The sequence below is a fragment of the Harpia harpyja genome, chromosome 11 (genome assembly GCF_026419915.1).
Source record: "Harpia harpyja isolate bHarHar1 chromosome 11, bHarHar1 primary haplotype, whole genome shotgun sequence".
NCBI classification, from domain to species: Eukaryota; Metazoa; Chordata; class Aves; order Accipitriformes; family Accipitridae; genus Harpia; species Harpia harpyja.
This window is the reverse complement of record NC_068950.1, coordinates 11476155-11495785: the sequence shown is the minus strand read 5'-3', so window position 1 is coordinate 11495785 and position 19631 is coordinate 11476155. Positions and strand designations below refer to the sequence as shown.

The 19631-nt window shown below is 36.5% G+C and overlaps 1 protein-coding gene across 1 annotated transcript in view; it reads left to right on the top strand.

Annotated features, from left to right (window-relative positions):
• RABGAP1L (RAB GTPase activating protein 1 like) overlaps nt 1-19631 on the top strand; it is a 265155-nt gene that overhangs the window by 149607 nt on the left and 95917 nt on the right. The window contains 4 exon segments of the mRNA XM_052801837.1: nt 4137-4211; nt 8068-8161; nt 8164-8192; nt 9555-9698. Coding sequence (XP_052657797.1) covers nt 4137-4211; nt 8068-8161; nt 8164-8192; nt 9555-9698 — 342 coding nt within the window.

Below are 19631 nucleotides of genomic sequence, written 5' to 3'. Positions count from 1 at the left end.
ATAAGCAATCAATTTCATGCTTATGAGGATGCAAAATGGTGAAAAACGTTTCATTCTAGAATTTGAGACGTACTCTCTACTCTTCCTTTTTTAAAACTGCTGGGACTCATACACAGTAGTTGCAGAAATCCCAAATCTGAGGTTTTAAATTCAAATCAGCAACCTTTCCATTTGTCTTTCAAATGCTGCTTACTTGGAATTTTTCTGTCTACAGAAGATTCTGATCTTGGGAGATTTTCCATTAATTATTTTAGAGAAGAATTTCTGTTCATCTCTAGATTCTTCATTCACTTTCCCAACATGCAGGCAGTTCCCTATCATTGACTTTATTTGAGGAGACTCTGTTGCTTCCAAAGTATTTGCTTTCTAATGATGTTGTACTAATAACTGCATAGTAGTTCTTCTCTTCAGAAGACAAATAACTATTAAAAAGATGTTTTCATTCTGTGAGATCTTCATTTAGTTAAAATGAACGAAAGTAGGCTTCAAGTCAGAATCTTCATGAAGTCCCGTTTATGAGACAGAGAATAATTAAAATCTCAGTTAACTAGAGTATTGTGGTTGGAGATTCCCCAAGAGCTTAAGAAAATAATAACTTAAAAAGACGGCAACATTGTTGCAGGTTGTCATGTGAAAAATCCCATTCTCTTGAAATCACAAAGTTACAAAGACTGCAATGGCAATAGAGGATTTGGGATTTTGCTTTGTTTTCATATTTCATGTGGAAAGACAAAGTTAATGCTCCTCAGTCCCTTAAAAAGACAAATCTTAAGTAATTAATCTTAGACCTTTTGTTAATAATACAATATTATAGTGGTATCTGTAGGCAGCATCCTTATTTTTGAGGCTGTTTTGGTTAATTACATTATATTTCAGCAATATCAAGTCCCATAGGTTACTTAAAACTAAAAAAGTATAATTGGAAATGTAATATGCATAAAGCTTCAAAAATCTCTTTGCTTTGGGCAAATACAGTGAAATCATGTAGATTTTAGAGACTTCATTAAAAAATAAATCTTTAATTGCTGGGATTATGATGCTTTGACTTAACAGCAGAATCTTTCTCAGTTTGATCTAATTCTCATGCAGAACCGAAGTTAGTATGTAAGTATCTGATAACAGCTGCTTGTGAAGATCAGATTTTGGAGAAGGACCTAGTTGAAATGCATTGCAAAAAGCAAGCAGATCAAGCAGTTAATGTTTTTTTTCATAGTTGTCGGTTGCTTCAAAGATTTGTTAATGATGACATCCTTTTACTGACTGGGGCCCTCAGACATTTTTCTCTTATATATCCTATATATATATCTGTGTGCAATAATTAATTTGAAATATTTTTTTTTAAACCAAATTATCCAGTACTTATTGATTTGTAGTTATGTGGATCACCTCTTTTTACAAATGCTTCAAATTTGTCATCTATTCTTCTGATTTAATCAGCCAATTAATGGATTACCAGTTTACTCCCCCCCCCCCCCCCCCCGGCTTTTTGGGTGAATGCTGTCTGTTCTTAATAAATTTTTAGTATTTTTATTCCTTTTCATTTATCATCTCTTCTGATACTCAGTTGGAGACAGATCCTTCAACACATCCCATTAGAAATGGTTCCAGCAGGATGACAACCCCTGTGATTCTTCTGTAATAAAACAGACACAAGGAAAGTTCATGTGGATTTTCTGCTATAGTTTAAATACAACTTTTCTACCTTGCTCATATATTTTCCAAGTAGAGGCTTTGCCTTCCTGCTCTGGATGTGTTTGAAATGGATTTGTTACTAGTTTTAATGTGTTTAGGAAGTTGATGATGAGAGTATCCTTGGTCTTCCTTCATATTTTTATGTCTAACATGCAGAGTGAGGATTTTTTTGCACCCTCCCCATTTTGCCTCTTTTGCCATCATTTCAACTTTTTTCACAATCTCAGAAGGAGTATCTTCTTTATTTCTGATAACTTTCTTTACTTTTTAATCTGTGTCAGTTTTGGAGGCAGTTTGTTCCAATGTGTCGGTTTCTCAATAATTATTTTAAAACTTGTTTGGATTAATTTATTGCTGTTTTCAGCAAATTACTAGCTATTGTGCTAATAATGCTTCTCACAACAGAGAACCCCCCACGTGTTCATAATTTGCTATTAATTTTTCAGCTTGGATTTTTTTTTAAGTAAAAGTGTTGTTATGTACTATGAAGAAATCATAAATCAAATTTATTATTTGTAATTCTGCATATCTGTTTGTAAGCAGACCTGGCCTTTCAAAAGCAGAAATAATACAGCTTTTAGGAATATTACAGAAATAAAATATTAGGCATTCATAAACTGATAGATTTTGGGAACAAATAGACAAAGACTCATGATGATGATGATGATTAACCTGTGGATGGTTCTAATCAGTCATATGTAATATTAATTTAAGTGTTGAAAGTAATTTCTGTAAATTCAGTGCTTAGTAGCTAAAGAGTAATTTTAAATTAACGTTTTCCAGGAGAGCATCCTTTTTTTCCAATTCAAAGTTTTGTATCTGCTATTGTATACTTACAGAGGTTTTTTTTATATTCTACTTTTGTGGCTAGAGCTGGTTTAAACTAGTAAGCAGTTTGTAATGGTTCATTAAATTTTTTTCAATAATTTATATGACTAGTCTTCTTGTATTTGCTTGACCACTGAAACTGAGCAATGGACTGGGATTATTTTCAATCAGATTCTAACTAATCCCATCTAACATACTTGAAAAGAATGGTAAGCAATATAGACAAATGGCAAAGAGCTGTAAGTCACAGTTCAGTTTATCACAAAGCTACAAATGTATTAGGAAATGTATGGATGAGTTGTTTATAAACAGTGACCTTGAAAGGAATACTCAGGTTATATTCTTTACAGAAATCTTCTCTTCTGGAATCATTACAGAACTCCTTATAAATATTTATTTCTTAGTTTTTATCCATCAGAATGAAAAAGGAAAGGTGGTTTAAGGACTTTAAATATGTTTTGGCCTCCTTTTCAACATTTCTGGCAGAAATTATTTGCAATTATGATAATACCATTGGCTGGAAAGGAGTCACATCTGTTTTTGAGTCACAATTCTTCTTACCTTTTGAAGAGGCAGCTTAGCCACCTTTAAAATATTGTACGATAGACCCATGTGGGTTTGGTTCCCCAGCATGCCTGACATTGTTTATTCACAGTCTCACTGTGCTTCCTTTCAGTGAATTTGCAATCTTGATGTCATTCAAGACTTAAAAAAAGAAGATAAGCACGGTGTTCCAGTTTGAAACATTCTCATCTGTAAACAGTCTTGGTGGCGGTTTGGGGGCAAAGTGGATTTTCTGATTCATGTGGCTTGTTCCTCCCCGTAGCTCTGACCTTGTGCTTTTGTTTTCCCTGGCTGTAACCTTAGTACCTTACTTATTCTCTGAGGATGTCTCTCTCTCCGATGTCAGTCCTGCTGCTGCTGCTTATACTTTCTCAAGTTTCCTCAAATTCTTAACATCCTCTGACATCTCTTTAGAAACAGTATCTGTCTTCTTGTCTTGGAAAAGTAAGGGGGAAAGAAAGGTTGGTTATTTTAGTTTTGTTTTTTTAAGAGTAAGAAAAAAGTAGTATGTCAGTCATACCATATGAAAATGAGTCTTGTTCATTCTTCAGCATAACAAGGACATGGAAAAACTGTTTCTGATTAAATTTTCAAGCTAGAGTAGTTCTCAGAGGTATTCTAACAACCAACCTCAGGCTCTATACTTTCACGATGTCAGAACTTGTTTTTCCAAAAACAAACAAGCACTCTTCCCACAACACAAACTACCCTGTTTTTTATATCATATTTGTTAAGTCATTGAAGTTATATCATTACTGATCTCAGCGGAATTATCCTTGATTTAGGTGAAGGGAAATTGCATCCAACTTTTTTCATGCCGTTAGAAAAATAAAAATAAAAACTCACAAATATGACATCTATGGAAGATTGAGGGTGACCTGCAGATGTTTTCTTAAGTGCCCTGAAAGCCTGTGCAAGAATGGTTACAGTTTCACTCCCTTTATTATTTGAGCCTGCATAGTGTTACATATTCTGAATAGCTCATCGATTATAACACATTTTGATAATGCCTGTGTGCATTTTAAATATATGTTGACTTTTATTTTTTCTAGGCATACTCTGTCTATGATGAAGACATTGGCTATTGCCAGGGACAGTCTTTCCTTGCAGCTGTGCTTCTACTTCATGTGAGTTAATTGCAAAATGAAAGCTTTGATATTTGAAACGAAAGCAGCTTTAAAATCAGTAGTACTGTAACATGCTATTTGACAGATATTTACTGTTGTTTATTTGTCTGTATTCATTTTCTTCTCGTTGCTTTTTGGCAAATAGTGACTAACAGCTTCTATCTTTATGAATGTAGATTTCCTTTATATAGGAGAAATCCATTAAATTGTCAAGTACTTCTGTGTCAAAACCTGAAACTGGTTTGTTACATACTAATATTTTCTTTTAATTTAGTTGTCACGTAGGTGAACTCCCTTTGTGTTTACGGGGAGTTTAACTTTGGGAGATATTCTCAGAGTAGCTAACCAGAGCAAGCAGTCTCATTAATTTTCAGTGAGACTTTTTCTCCTAGGGATGTTTTATAAAATCTTTTGAGTGAAAGCTGAATTTTAACCTTGATATTTTAGCCTGTGAGCAAAAACTGTACAAACTTTGATCTGTTGCTTCCTATATATACGTGTGCGTGTATATATAGAGATAGATAGATAAATAAACAATTTTTATACCTGCAAGATGCTTTAACTTTGATGTTCAGTGGAAAAGCAACAGATTCAAGTAGTGTGGGTATCGTAAAGAATATCTGAATAAACCAGCCAAAAGCCCAACAACAACTCTTACACGGGCTCTTGCCTGCTTTTTTCTGTCAGGCTTTAATTAATAAATTATTAATCATGGTTGAAATACATTTCAGATTGTGGTTTTGAGTCAGCTTTTGGTGGTATATACGTTACACACATACTTCCTAAGGCATCTAGAACTCAAATTGAGATTAGTTTAAGTTGTAACTCCTAGTGAGATCTCTGACTCCTTGAAGACATAAGGAGCATGCATGATACACAGTGATGGTGTTACAGAGAAGCTTTAGATTCTTTAAGGATAAACCTGAATTAGTCACATTATTGCAATCCCACCTATACTGCAAATTAGCTTTTCTAACAGTTATTTTGCCATTAACTTTTTACCCAAAGAAGGATTTTTAAGTTCCACTGGAAGAATAAGCCATTTTCAATACCAGAGTTGTTTAGAAATGAGTGGGTGTCACATTCTTAACATTTGACTAATACTTCAGCTCCTCTCACTTAGTTGCATGCTGTCATTACTATAGCGAATCACCTCTGTTTTTAGTGTTTCTGGAGTTAGAAGAAATTGCCCTGTACACAGGGAATACTAAATGGCAATTACATTCATTTTAATATGCCCTTTATAACATTTGCTTTCATAATAGGATATTAAACTGAAATAATCAGAGAAAGGGGGGAAGGGAAGCAGTCTCAATGAACTCATGTAAGTTGGGAGCTTCCTGGGATGTCCTCAAACTCTTGTTTTTCTCAAATTCTCCAACCAATCAGTATGCTATGAATGCTTGTAAGACCCACTCTAACTCTTGTATCTTTGCATGGATTTCTAGAGCTCTTCCTTTCCCTTTTTTCTGGGATAGGATATCCTTTCTCTTCAGTGTAGATATGTTTCAGGGATGGTTGGGTAGCCTGAGCCTCCATCCTGGCTTTTTGTGATTTTGCTGTTTTGATGAAATTCCTGTCAAAGGTGAGCAGGTAACTTCCAATCACGGGGAGACAGTGTTGCCAACTCTAATCGTTTTACTGTAAGTCTTACAGTATTTGACTTTTTTTTTTCTTATTGTCTATGTCTCGGAGTCATTGCTATGTGAAAAACTAAAATTTAATTTGAAAAAATGGTAAATTTCTGGCTTTTGTGATTCCAAAGAAAAGATATTAAGGAGCAAATATCTAAATGCTAAAAATCAGAATGGAAATGCCAAAAATATGTGTTTTGCTTAAAATAAATAAAATAAGAAATGAAAACTCGATCTATGATTTTGAATTTTGGAGGTTGGTAATATTGGAGAACCTCTATCCACTGAGAGTGAGGACTCGGTGGGCCTCTGCCTGTAAATGACTTCGGCTTAGTGCTTACCTCTGTTCTTGCTCCCTCTCCTGTCTCGGGGGAGGAATGATTGTCAGTGCATGTGTGTCTGAGCGTGCAAGGTAGGTGTGCTTGTGCATGAGCATCTGTCATTTTATTAGAAAGAATTGTTACTTTACCAAAAAAACTGAGATTCTGTTCATCTTATTATAAAGCAGATTCAAACCTTTTGGTCAGAGGATAAAACTATTTCTTCCCTTTACCTTGTCCGCAGCTTTTATCCGCTGTCAGTGGGGATCATTCCATCCAGATAAGATTGTGATAAGAGCTTTGAGATTCCTAAGAGCTTGTCCTCGGCAAATCTAGCCTGGACAGGTAGCTAGCAGCTGATCTGGCAGTTCTTTATGCTAACTAGTTACTTTCATTTATGATGTCTGAAAATGAAAATGAAAGTGTCTGCCCATGGCCCTGGAGACAGGCCATAATCATAGGCTGAACATAAAAGATGAAACCCTGGAGGTAAATATCAAGAGACTAAAATTCTCTTTGAAGAAAATACTGAGCTTTTATCTGTTGCTGATATTTGATAAGGGGTTGGCAAGAGGCTGAATGAGTGAATATACCAAAAGGTCAAGAGTTGTCATTCTTGATACTCAATAATTGTTTTCTTTGTTACAATCTGGTGCCTGCAAAAGAACTGTTTGTTTTTAATGTGATTGAAAACCTGATTTGGGGTCTGCAGTGACTCTGCTTGTGCCTATCTTACTATTGCGTTACCTGAAGGTGTGGAGGGAATGGGGGAGATGTCTTATCAGTGGAGTTTTCATGATACAGGGCTTCCCACAAATCCAACATTCAGTGGGCTCAAGCCAACAAACGTAACTTTAGAGTGGCTCACATAGCTTGTCTTTTAGCACCACCTTCTAAAACTCTGTTGGATGAGAAATTGTGGTCAAAATTAAGTAGAGATTATGGAGATAGGGCTTCTTAAAAGTCATGATGTTAATAGATGGGATCAGCCCTCCTGAGCTCACAAATAGGTTCTGAAGGCAAAATTTGTAATTTCCTTATTCATTGTGGGAAACCTGCCTTCAGAGAGTTTGATGTCCTGCGGTTTGGATGAAAGTAGATAAGCATTATTCTCACTGAGGGTTGGTTATGCCTTAGTTCTCCTAATTCTTCCCTTTTAACCAAGTCTCTCTCAGTAGAAATCACTATCCTGAGTTGTTGTCTCTTTTCTTCTTTTCTTTTTTCTTTCTTTTCTTTTCTCTTTTCTTTTCTCTTTTCTTTTCTCTTTCTTTCTTTCCTTTCCTTTCCTTTCCTTTCCTTTCCTTTCCTTTCCTTTCTTTCCTTTTCCTTTCTTTCCTTTCCTTTCCCTTTCCTTTCCTTTCCTTTTCCTTTCCTTTCCTTTCCTTTCCTTTCCTTCCTTTCCTTTCCTTTCCTTTCCTTTCCTTTCCTTTCCTTTCCTTTCCTTTTCTTTTCTTTTCTTTTCTTTTCTTTTCTTTTCTTTTCTTTTTCTTTTCTTTTCTTTCTTTTCTTTTCTTTTCTTTTCTTTTCTTTTCTTTTCTTTTCTTTTCCCAATTGTTCTGTAGCTGAGAGTTGTGTACTGGTTGTTCTCATATCTGTTTGGCAGAAAGAATACTGATGACAGTTGTGCTGCTGTAGAGCTGTCTATTTACATGAACCTATGATATGATCCCACGTTTTCTTAAAGGAGGGTCTTACAGAGCCAAATCAAGGTGCTCCTCAAGGCGAATAGTCCCGTTGAGATTTTAGTTGCTTAATTCTACATTCAGAGTGCTCTGCTGAAAATTTTAATATATCCCTGGTTCTGAATTCATCATGCATAAGGTATATAAGTGTGTATTTGTGTAAGGCATTTCCATCCTCAGCTCAGTTTTTAAAATCATGTTTGTGTATTTTTCCAAACAGATGCCGGAGGAGCAGGCATTCTGTGTATTTGTGAAAATAATGTATGACTATGGCTTGAGGGACCTCTACAGAAATAACTTTGAAGATCTCCATTGCAATTTTTCCAGCTGGAGAAGTTAATGCAGGTGGGGCAGGGTAACAAATTCTTCTACTTTCATAAATGGAAATACTGGCATGAAGAACAGATTAGTGCTTTGCTTCCATAAGCTACTGGACAATAAAAACCCTCTCCTTTTAAGGGTGGGGTAGAACCAAAGCAGGGGAGTTTAATATCTGGATCCAAACATTGTGAGTCAGATTTATTTCTAATTTCGTCTTGACATATACCAATCTTGCTGCTAATCTTTGTATCTATGCAGACTAGGTATCTGTTTTTTTTCCTCTCTCTGTTTGCTTACTCTCACTCTTCCCTATTTCGTGATGCTGCTTAGAGAGAATGTCTCTGTTCTATTAAGGCCAGAGTATCTTCTGGGCTGCCACCATCAGTGTCCTACTTTCTGTGAATTATGTTGATGGTTAAGAGGTCAGGCAAATCAGGACATCCTGATGCTTATGAAATATGAATCAAGTGTGGGTCATTTTGTAGACTTTACTATTTTCAATATGTTGCTCTTTTTCAGATGGAATTACTTCATAGTCAGAGCAATTTAACATAAATAAATGGCTGCAAGTTTTATACATTGTTGTGCTGACTAATAAGGAGTTACTAACAGTTCATTAAGCTTTGACCTGTGCTTCTGTTAGCTGCTGAAGTCAGTTATAATGGATGACCATATATATCTGTGAGATACATTAAAAACCAAACAAAGCAGACCACCGTTAATTTAATGATCTTTTTTTTCACGTGTCAAATTGTGTGTATTTCCTACTTGGTAGAGTAGAATTGCATACTAATTAATTTGATACTTTGGCATATGGTCTTCTCAATATTTACATATGTTAACAAAGAATTTTACTTTAACTAAATACAAATATATCATCAGTGTACAACAGGATTATCAGTGCTTATTTTGTGTTGCTTATATATGCTCCTAGTTAGAGAAATTGTCTGATGGAGTTGTGTGCTTTGTTGCTTTCAAGCTCTGCAAGGTGATCTCCTTGTTCTAGTATCCATTGGTTTCTATAGCAGAAGCATTTATAGCAAGACACAGCAAAGGAATAACTTAAAAATTTACACTATGCATGACATAGATTTCCGAATAGCTGTGCCTTTTGACTGTTGAAGATTTTGTAATTTCTCAACATAGTCTCAGTATGTTATTTGATACCATGATAGAATCCACAGTGGATATCTTGCTAAAAACTGTAACCACGGGCACTGAAATTTATGAAGAAACATACTTCCATTGCTCAAAAGAATTGGATTGTGCAGGATTTCACTTTGTTGTGTTTTTCAGTGTTTAGCAACCTGGTACTTACTGGCAGTGTAGATGAAGAGCTTGGATTAGTGAGTAATACTGAAGCATTTATTTTTTCCTTTACTCTAGGAGCAGTTACCAGACTTGTATAGCCATTTCTCAGACCTCAATTTGGAAGCTCATATGTATGCATCCCAGTGGTTCCTCACTCTTTTTACTGCCAAGTTTCCACTCTGCATGGTCTTCCACATCATTGACTTACTGCTTTGTGAGGTAAAAAAAACTTGAATCAGAAAGCCCTTCCTCCACTCCACGAATGTTTCTTTTTTTGTTTCGTTTTGTTGGAGTCATTTACTGTTTAATTTCAAAATGTATGTAACTAAATTATGTAGAAACCATGGTTATATGGAAGAGATGATGTTCAGTGAAACACTGGTTTGGTTTTAAAATTAGAATTGTGGATTGCCTCATTCTTTGCTAAGGGATCTAATTAAGAATATCTGATGCACACATCTGTTCTTCATTTAATTTGTTAAATAATTTATTCAAAGTTAGGAATTCTAATTTCTTGAAGATACCTAGTAGTAAAAGCCTAGCAGACTTTTAGAGAGAAAGCTCTCCCAATTGTCTGACTCAGAGAGCCCAAAGACAGTAAGGGTATTGCATGTTGCTTTGATAGCCTGATATTAAACAAAGAGTGAGAACTGCCAGACAGCACAATTGAATGAAGCTCTTTCCTTTTGTTTTTTACCCTACTATACCAGCTAAGGAACGCATCACTCCAGATACAAAATGGTATGTTTCTGTATTGTAGGTATATCTGTGCTTCCTTTAAAAAAACCAGACAGAATAGATCCATAGTCTGGAATGTTTATTTTCATAAAATACTAGTACTTCCTTTTGTCACCAGGAAGTCAGGGCATCTGTGGAATTGAACCTGTTTTTTGAAACTGCCACTGATTTCCTCTCTGATTTAAACATAAATCAAATAGAATTTGATCTATTCACAAACATAAAAAAATAGAAATAAATAAAATAATTGAGAATTTTAAATGGAAAGGGCTTCATGAGTATGCAACACTTGACTCTAGTTCATTCTGTTAATTTTTGTTATGAAGTATTTTACTTGCAAATTTTCAGGCTTGCTGCGCATGCCTTGATAGCGTTCATTATAAAACAAATATGGTCCACCATTCATAACTCAACATTTTTTTCCTTAAGACTATCAGTGCTTCTGCATATTGGTGCTCAGTTATCAAAAAGAGGATACCACCAGGTATCCAAGTGAGTGCGAGAGGTAGTAATGGTGAAGTGATTTTACATTTCCATATAAATATCTGAGCTCTATTTCTTTCACAATGTCTTGATTATTTTAAGTAAGCAAACAGAAAAAGCAGAAAGGTTGCTAGTTTTTCTGCTCTTTGTCCTCTTCTTTGGTTGTGCAGTAGTTGAACACAATCCCTTGATCACTTTTGAACTGTTAGTGAGTTAATTTTCAGAATGAGCTTCTGGTGTGTTAGTGAGTTAATTTTCAGAATGAGCTTCTGGTGTGGATTTGATCATTCTTTGTCAGTTCAGTTTATTACTTCATTCTGATCTTGATGTAGAGCTGCACTCAGACCTGGCCATTTTAAGAGATAGTTTGTCAAGAAGTACAGAACATCATTTCCTACTGGTGATTATTGTGATAACAGTGTAGTTACATCCTGTCTGAAGCTCCTGCGCTTTGTATTGTATTAAGCTTGAGGATAAAGTATGCCGAAGAGGTCTTTTAGTTATGGTTAATATAGATTTAATATTTAGAATGAAAAAAGAAAGAACTCTTAAAACATTTGCATTCATCTCACATCTGGCAGTGTCTATCTCAGCATGTCTGAATGAATTACTCTGGGAAAGAAGGTGAAAGAATCCAAGGAGAAAGTGAGAGAGTGTAACAGTAGAGTCTGCTAGAGAGGGGGAAACTTGTTAGCATTTGTGGAGGGTAATCACATAAAGCTAAAGGAGCCTCTTTTACAACAGCTAAAAATAAACCAGAAATGGTAAGAAAATGTATTTCAAGTAAGAAGATCTGTACGGACGTCTTGAGAAACAGTGGGGCAGTGTGCAGACAACATACTGAGGCAACAGTGTAGAGTATCAGAAAACTGCTCCTAAGATTCATGAGTCAACCAGTCTGAAGTAACTGGCACTTCTGAGAATTTGTGGGAGGAGTGTAGGTTAAAATCATATTAAAATAAAAATCTAGTTGGGCCTCATCATAGAAGGAAAGTAAAATCTAAAGGCACATGGCCCTAGACAGAATAAGAAGGAAACCATTCCTTAATGGAGGACTGAAATCATATTGCGAAGCTGTCTGTCCAGTCAGCCTCTAGAAGGAGTAATGGAGCACTCAAAACATAACTTTTGTCTGCATTAAATTGTTCTTTACTTTATCTCTGAACAAACAGCATGCCTGTAATTCCAGCAACTGGAAGGAGAAAAAACAGTTGCAGCTGCTAACAGTGGAACTTATTCTTCTGAAAAAAAGCCACCAAAACCTCAAAGAATCAAGAAGCCTTTGAAGTGAACTGTCTTGCGTTTTTAAAAACAAGCTTCCAGCCTTCTCATTAATTTGTCATAGATACAGATGAATTTTAAATAGCCTTCAACTTCCTTCCTGACTGTGCTTTCTCCACATCCCTGTCCTGTCTGTCATTGACAAAATGTTTACATCCTACGCAAGTCTTTTCATAAAAGAAAAATATTAGGGGAAGAAAAACAGTTAAAACCATTGCTGAACGGGTGCTGCCAACTAGTTATTCCAAGGGAGCTTCTCTGGTCCCTATGAAAATACTGGAATTATGGATGAACAATTTGTGTCAACCAAGAGTTTTTTGTATGGGGTCGTTTTTTTTAGTTTTTCATTGTGGCTGGAAGAGTGAAATTGGTCCTTACAGATCTTCTTTAACTCTCAATCCAGAGAGGAAAAATACCTGTTGGAAATCCTGTAGTTTCACAGCTAACCAGGGAGTCACGTTTCCTTCCCTTGCATGCATGGTGGACAAGCATGCACAAGCTGAGGAATGGACCTCCTGGGCAGGAGCATGTTGTATGAAAAAGTAGCTAAATTTATGATGGGAATTAAGTTTTATGGAGAAATTTTTAAAACCCCATCAAAGTCAGTGCCATTACAGTTGATGTCTTTCCATCATTCTCACATTAAATATGACTTGATAGAAAGAACAATTTTATTTAAATTTATACAAATTTGGGACTTGCCATGGCCTCTAAGTGATTGAGTTCTTTTATCCTGTTGTCTTCCTAGGACTTTTTTTTTTTTTTTTTTTTTTTTTTAAGTTGTCTCCAGGCTGTTGAGGATGTGATTCAACCCCCAAATTACCTAGATTTCCAGTGGCCTTAGAATATTGTCTCAATAACTCTGGGACAGAATCTGTCACCCATCCTCATGTAGAAATGAAATATTTTGGAATTCTTTGTCTTTCCTATGACAGAAGGTTACAGAAAATTTTGGGCTTGCGGGCAGGTACTCCACAGTGCCGTGGTACATATTATAAGGCTTGACTGCCTGTAATAAAAACACAAACCTATTGATCCAGTTGAAAGTTTTCATGGGATTGCAGCAAGCTGCATGTTTTTGAGCCTGGCTACGCAGATAAGTTTTAACATGTCAGCATCAGCTGAAGGTCTTTCTACAACATTCCTTTTAGCTGCCTGTTTCAACTGCTTCATTTGTCTCTTCTCCTTTTGCTCTTTCTGTTTGCATTGAAGAACAACTTTGTTGATGAAATTCAGAGTTGTATTTTGACTTGTCAGTCTTATCGAGCAATATGACATTATGTTATTGAACACTTTGTGAGCCTGCTCTGTTTTGTTGTCTCTTTTTGTTCCATTTTAAATTATTTATTTAAAGTCATGCTCAGAAATAGCGACTCATCTAGGTAAAGCGCGTGTTGCTTAGATAAAGCTGTCCACAGTGCAACAATTGCACCTGGGTTATGCTATAGAATATCAGAGTTGACATTTAACATAATTTTGCCATTTAAAATGCAAATAATGTGTTTTAAAAGCACTAAATAAGTGACCTTAATTTGGCATTTAGAAGAGAAAATACCCAAACCAGTTGGCAGACAATTTATAAGCATTTTTTAAATTTTCATGATTTTTTCTGCTTAAAAAAGAAAATACTTTAACTCGTTGTGATACATACAGTACTGCCAAAAGCAAAGGAGGTTCAGAGCTCAAGCTGTCATTCCATTAGTAACCTTGAATTTTGAGACACTATTGATAACCTCTGTTATAAATAAATATGGCTATTTTGGGGTGCAGTTCTCGGGGATATAAAATACTTAAGGATTGTGCTTGTCCCCTTTTAAGGAGTATGTAAAAAACCCTACTACATGCTGCCTTTTCTGGGCTGGTACAGATATTTGTATATTTTATTGTCAGTAATTACATAGTCTTGTTATAAAAATTAATGGTTTGACTACTAAGCTGCTGTTCTATAATCAAGACTGAATAGAAAGGGATGCAACTGATCATCTAACAATTTTGAATATGAAATCATTTAATGTTTTCTAATATAGCTAATAACAAAGAAGTGAAACTACCTTTTACAGTACCACACAGCAGCGTAGTGGAAGAAGTGGGAACTGAAAGCTAGATGCCGTCATTCTTTGGCCTTTATTTATCAACTATTGTTTTCAGAACTTTGTATAAAACAACTTTTATAGTCAGTTTTGAGAAACGATCTGTGATAACGAACACTGATGGGTGTTTTTAAAAATCTTTTAAAACGTGAATGAATTGGTGCTAGTAAATGAGCACCTATTGATAGTAAAAATGTGGCACCATGTTGTGTAGATATGGTTCCTGGGAGCACTGCTTCATAATGAAATAATGAAAGTCTTAGAAGAATTATAACTATTGGCGCTGCAGATTTGATTTCTGTCTTATGTGTGTCTTGCTGAAGAATGGATGTGCCAGGAAACACTACACCGTATGGTATCACTCAGACGATAAGACCAGTCGTCTCTGCGTGTTAATACTAACTGAGTAGTAGATACCATAATAGCCTGCTATTTTTTATCTGTCACTGTCAGATACTTTTGTGATGCCTTCAACAGAGTTGAGAAAGAACAGATTAACATTTTAATTTATTAAACTTCCTCAGGAACTGAGTCAGGAACAAGCCCACTTCCTCTGTACATCTGCACTCGGATGAAATGTGAATTAAATAAAAGATTGTGTACAGTTGTTTATCTTCTGTAGATCTATAGGGGAAGAAAATTTGAACTTTTTGGAATTACCTGTTGTTGACACGTTGTCTACATTTGTTAACGCTTCCAGTTATGAGTGTTTTAATAAATCTTGGCAAACAGCAGACTGGGCTTGCTAGAAATAAAATCTCATTTTAGTAACAGTGTATTAAAAGCTAGGCTTAAATTCTAAGTAGGGATAGATCTGTGCTGAAACTGCCTGCATTATTTCAGTACTATTTACAAAAGTAAAGTCAATGTCATACATGTGAGTTGGAAGCGGCTGGGGGGGTGTTTGTTTTCCTGCTTTTGAATATAGGTGATTAGACTTTGGCATTTAGACTCTGTCTTTCCTCCTGTCCATTGCTCTTTGCATTATGCCTGCTAGAGAGCTAAGTCTCCTTTCTGAAGTCTTTATCAGCCACTGCTGTTTCATGTAAAGAGACTGGAAAGGATTTATTGCTGAGACTGCTATAACGAGCTTTTAATTAATTTAAGAAGAAAGAGAATAGGTTGTCTCTCAGACTCCAGGTGGAAGACTAGAATTTGAACATACATGTCCAATGGTAATGCTGGTTTGCTACATTCAAGCATCTGCTGACATGTCAGTCGTTGTAGTCTTTTTTGTTGCAAACACTTGAGGTCTGCAATGGAGTTAGCTCAGGTTCTCTGGCCCTGGGTGTTTTGCTTCTGTGTATTTAGATGAGTTATTTAAATCCACATTAAAAGTAATTTTAGTGTAATTTATCTGATGACTACAGCTGTATTCCACTGTGGGTTTTTTTCAGTACTAGAACAGAAATTAAAAAGAAAGAAAAAAGGATGTAGTATTTGATTGTGTGTTTGCTGGAGGAACTTTTTAAAGCTTTTGTTATGTATGTGTTTAAAACCTTCAGATTATAACGATAAAGAATTTTAAGTTCTTTTCAAAGTGAAGGTCATAAGAAGTATTAGGTGTTTGGATGTAAAATTTCAATCAACAGCAGAAATATTGGAGGTTTGTAATACCGTGTTCCGTATTGCCACAGCGACAGGGGAACACAAAATGGTCTATTCACTTCTAAAGCTACACAGAATTTATAATAATTCAAGCTTGGACTGAGGAGAAGAGTATTTTAATAGAGTACATCTAAGAGGTTCTTGGGGAGCCACAGGGTTTAACATAACCCTTTACACTATGTTGTCCAGCTGTTCCTGTGAGCATCCATAATTTATGTATCTTCCATTCATAGCTGCAGCTTCTTTATCCCCAAAATAACAAGGCTGGTGATAAACGCTCAGCATGAGCAAAGAAAAAACAGTTTCACAACAATCTGCAATTCAAGATAACTTATGTGAACAGAATGTACCTTTTTGGCGATGTTGATAAATGTTGCAGTCCTAAAATGTTGAGGCTGCTTCTGTTTCAGAAAATGTTCTAAGATACAGGTGAGAAGTTACCAAAGATGAGGGACCTATTTGAATGACCTAATTTGTGCCTTAGAGGGAAAAGACATCGAATGTCATGTCACAGTATGTCTCTGAATTACTGTCCCCATTGCGACTGAAATATTTTAGCCACTTACTAGTTGATGTTCACTTGGTTGATTTTTCTAGGAATACAGTAAATTTCCATAATGCTTACTTAACAGCAGTGCCATCTGCTGTATTTGAATAGCAGCATATTCTAAGCAGTCTTGGCAGTCCTCAAAAACGCTTCAGAAATAAGTGAAGGAAAGTATCACAAATGGGAGGGTGATATTCCATGAACAAATCCAGGAAGCTAAGCTAATTTGGGGACTGTTTTTAAAAAAGAGGGTATCTCAGTCTGCCTGTGCCAAACCACTTACCATTACTTTGTGCTTGGAATCTGAGGCCGTACTGAATTTTCTAAGTATATAAAATCAATGTGAACTTTGCATTCGAGTGATTGTGGTAAAGGGAAGATGAATATCAGGGTATAGAGAGGCAAGGGCCAGGACTATGTTGTGGCAGAAAAAAGGAGAAGACGAAGAATGAACACTGGGAAGGAGATCAGATGGAGTGCAGGGAAGCAGGACATTGGTTTAACATGGACATGCATTTTTCTGTGTGTTATGTGACCATGTGTAGGGGGGAAGGAGGCACAGCTCTCTGTCAAGAGATGTTCTGAACCCCTGTCCTGGGTTCAGCTGGGATAGAGTTAATTTTTACAGGAACCTGGGAGGTGGGGGGGGGGGCATAGCCGGGGCAGCCGACCTGAACTAGCCAAGGAGCTATTCCATACCATGTGACATCATGCTCAGTATATAAATGGGGAGCGGGCCGGGGGGAGGGCTCTCGACTTTCAGTGGGGGAAGTGGCGGAGCGTCAGGTTCTGGGTGGTGAGCAGTTGCACTGTGCATCACTCTTTTTGTATATTCTTTCATTAGTACCGTTGTTGTTGTTGTAACCTTTTTTTGTGTTGTCCCAGTAAACTGCCCTTATCTCGACCCTCGAGGTTCCAGGTTTTTTTTTTTTCTTTTCTTTTCTCTCCTCCGTCTCCTCCCTATCCCACCGGAGGGGGGCGGGAGGAGCGAGCGAACAGCTGCGTGGTCCTTTGTTGCTGGCTGGGCTGAAACCACGACAACCCCTCATCTTGTCTCCTCAAGAAAATTGGGGTTTGGAAGATTCCTGCTCCTCTGAATATGTCTAACAGCTGTTCCCTGTTTCCATAGGAGAGCTGGAGGACCTGTCTTATCTACAGAGATACGAGGCCTCTTTTTTTGTCCTCGTTATATGTATGTGATAAGGCCCTTGATGCCTAGTGTGTATTCAGGCCCCTTTCTTTGTCCCCATATTAATCAGGTTTGGAAAGAGGGAAAGGAATGTCTAAAAGCCCTGTAATTGAAATCACTGAAAACCAGAAAAGTAATGTTAGTGTATGGCTTGGTCAAGCAAATGGAGAAAGCATACTGCCAGCCCATAACCAGCTGCCTGTGAATTAGGAACATGCCACTGCAGAAATACCCAACGTCAAAGAGCAATTTGATATGTGGAAATGACTTAAAGTTCTGTGGCTGTGATTTTTATCCTTTGAAAACAGTCACAGAAGCTGGAGAGAAAAAAGTGCTAATCTCATAGCACTCTTTCCCTTCATTCATCCATAGCAACATCTCAGCAGCAAATTATGTGAAAATCACCCCAAACATGTAAATATTCACTAGCACTCCTAAATCCCATTCATTTCTGTTAAAAGCAACCAAACAAACAAATTTTCATGCAAAATCATACTAATACAGGTTCATGGTTGCCTGGTGGTATTTATCGTGTGCCTTTTCATGCTGCAAAATACAGAAAAGTGGCACAGTAAATACTGAATCCCACGGTGCCATTTTTACCATCTCCCTCGTAGCTGCTTATCTAATAATTCAGTCAACTGGTTTTAATTGGGTTTGTGTATTATTCACAGCATCATAGTATCAGGATGGAGATTTCTGTATCTTCTTTTCCTCTTTCTTGAGTTATAGCATTTCCTGGTGTGAGTTACTGTAGCAGGCAATGTATATGGAGTCACTGGGTGAAGCCCAGTCTAAGAAGTCAACTATACCTCATACGTTAGCAGTAAGGTCTCTATGCAATTTGGTTTTTCTTTTTTTTTCTCTCTAATGCAACTGTTTAGTAAGATAGCTGTATCCGTTCCTTATACAAAGCTTGCTGTACTATGTTGTGCCTTATTTGAATGAGAGTTAACCTTTCTTTCCCTTAGTTGTCTTGTCATTGAACTAGAAAAAATGTACAAGCTATACAAACTATATCTGAGTAAAAGATGTTAATTAACATGCATATCCCTGCAGAGCATGCTCCAAGTCTATGTTACTTACAAAGACAAATTTGAGCTTCAGACCGTATATTTATGTTGTCAGCAAAATAAATACATTTGTGACATTCCTAAAGTTTATTTTGTGTTCTCAACATACTAGAGTTCCCAACCAAATGTTTTGCTGGAAGCAATCCAAAACATAAATAGAATTTTAATTCTCCTTTAGAGTTTGTAACCCCAATTACCCTCTGTAGCTCCTTTGAAAGAGTGTGCAACTGAACACATAATTATGAATCACAAAACAATGTCAAAATAACTTCAGTTGAATAGCTAATCTCTCTTTGAAAAAAGGAAAATTCAGTTGTTATAAAGCTGGAACAGGTTAACTGGTTCTCCTGAAGGCATGTCATGTGAGGCTTGAGACTTCTCCAACCTTAAGGAGGTGCTCAGTTGACTTTCACATGTATCTTCTTTACCTGATGCTGAACTTTAGAGAATATTGTATCAATATCTTCACTATTTCCTCCTACATGTCATGCATCTCTAGGAACAAAACCACAGATAAAGACATTGATTAAAAAAATGAATTTTCCATTTATTTTTTTTTAAGAGATTCATTTCCTTTTGTTTGTGAAAATGATGCAGAGGGTATTGCCATGTAACCAGAGGAAGGTCTGTCAGGTGGTCTGTGTTGGAGAGGGAGAGATGCTAGTATTTAATATAGCCTACCTTCTCCCAAGGCTTCTGTCTTCTGAAGAGAAGCTTTAAAACAGGAGATAATTTCCAAAGTCATCCCCTATGCAAATGTTGTCCAGATACTACATGATTAAATTGTTTGGCTTAACTCTTTCTTCAGCTCTACACTTGGCTGTTGAGCTTTGCCTCCTTAATTTCCTTTTTTCCGGTCGCTGGGTAGAAAGGAAGAAGATGCCTTGAGCATCCTTTCTGTCACAGAGATCTCACTGGATACAAACTGGATCCTACAAAATCAGATCTTTACCTTTCTCTGTTCTTTGTTCCCAGTCTTCTTTTCAGGCCTTTTCAAAAGTCATCTTGTTTCAGAGTGCAGAGGGACTCAAAGCGAGGACTTCTCAAAGAGGGCTTCTATCTGCAGAAGGAATCTTGGCTTCAGAGGGAGTTAAGGAACTGTGAAAATCTCTTGCTAAAAGAGAGTTAACATAACAAGATTTC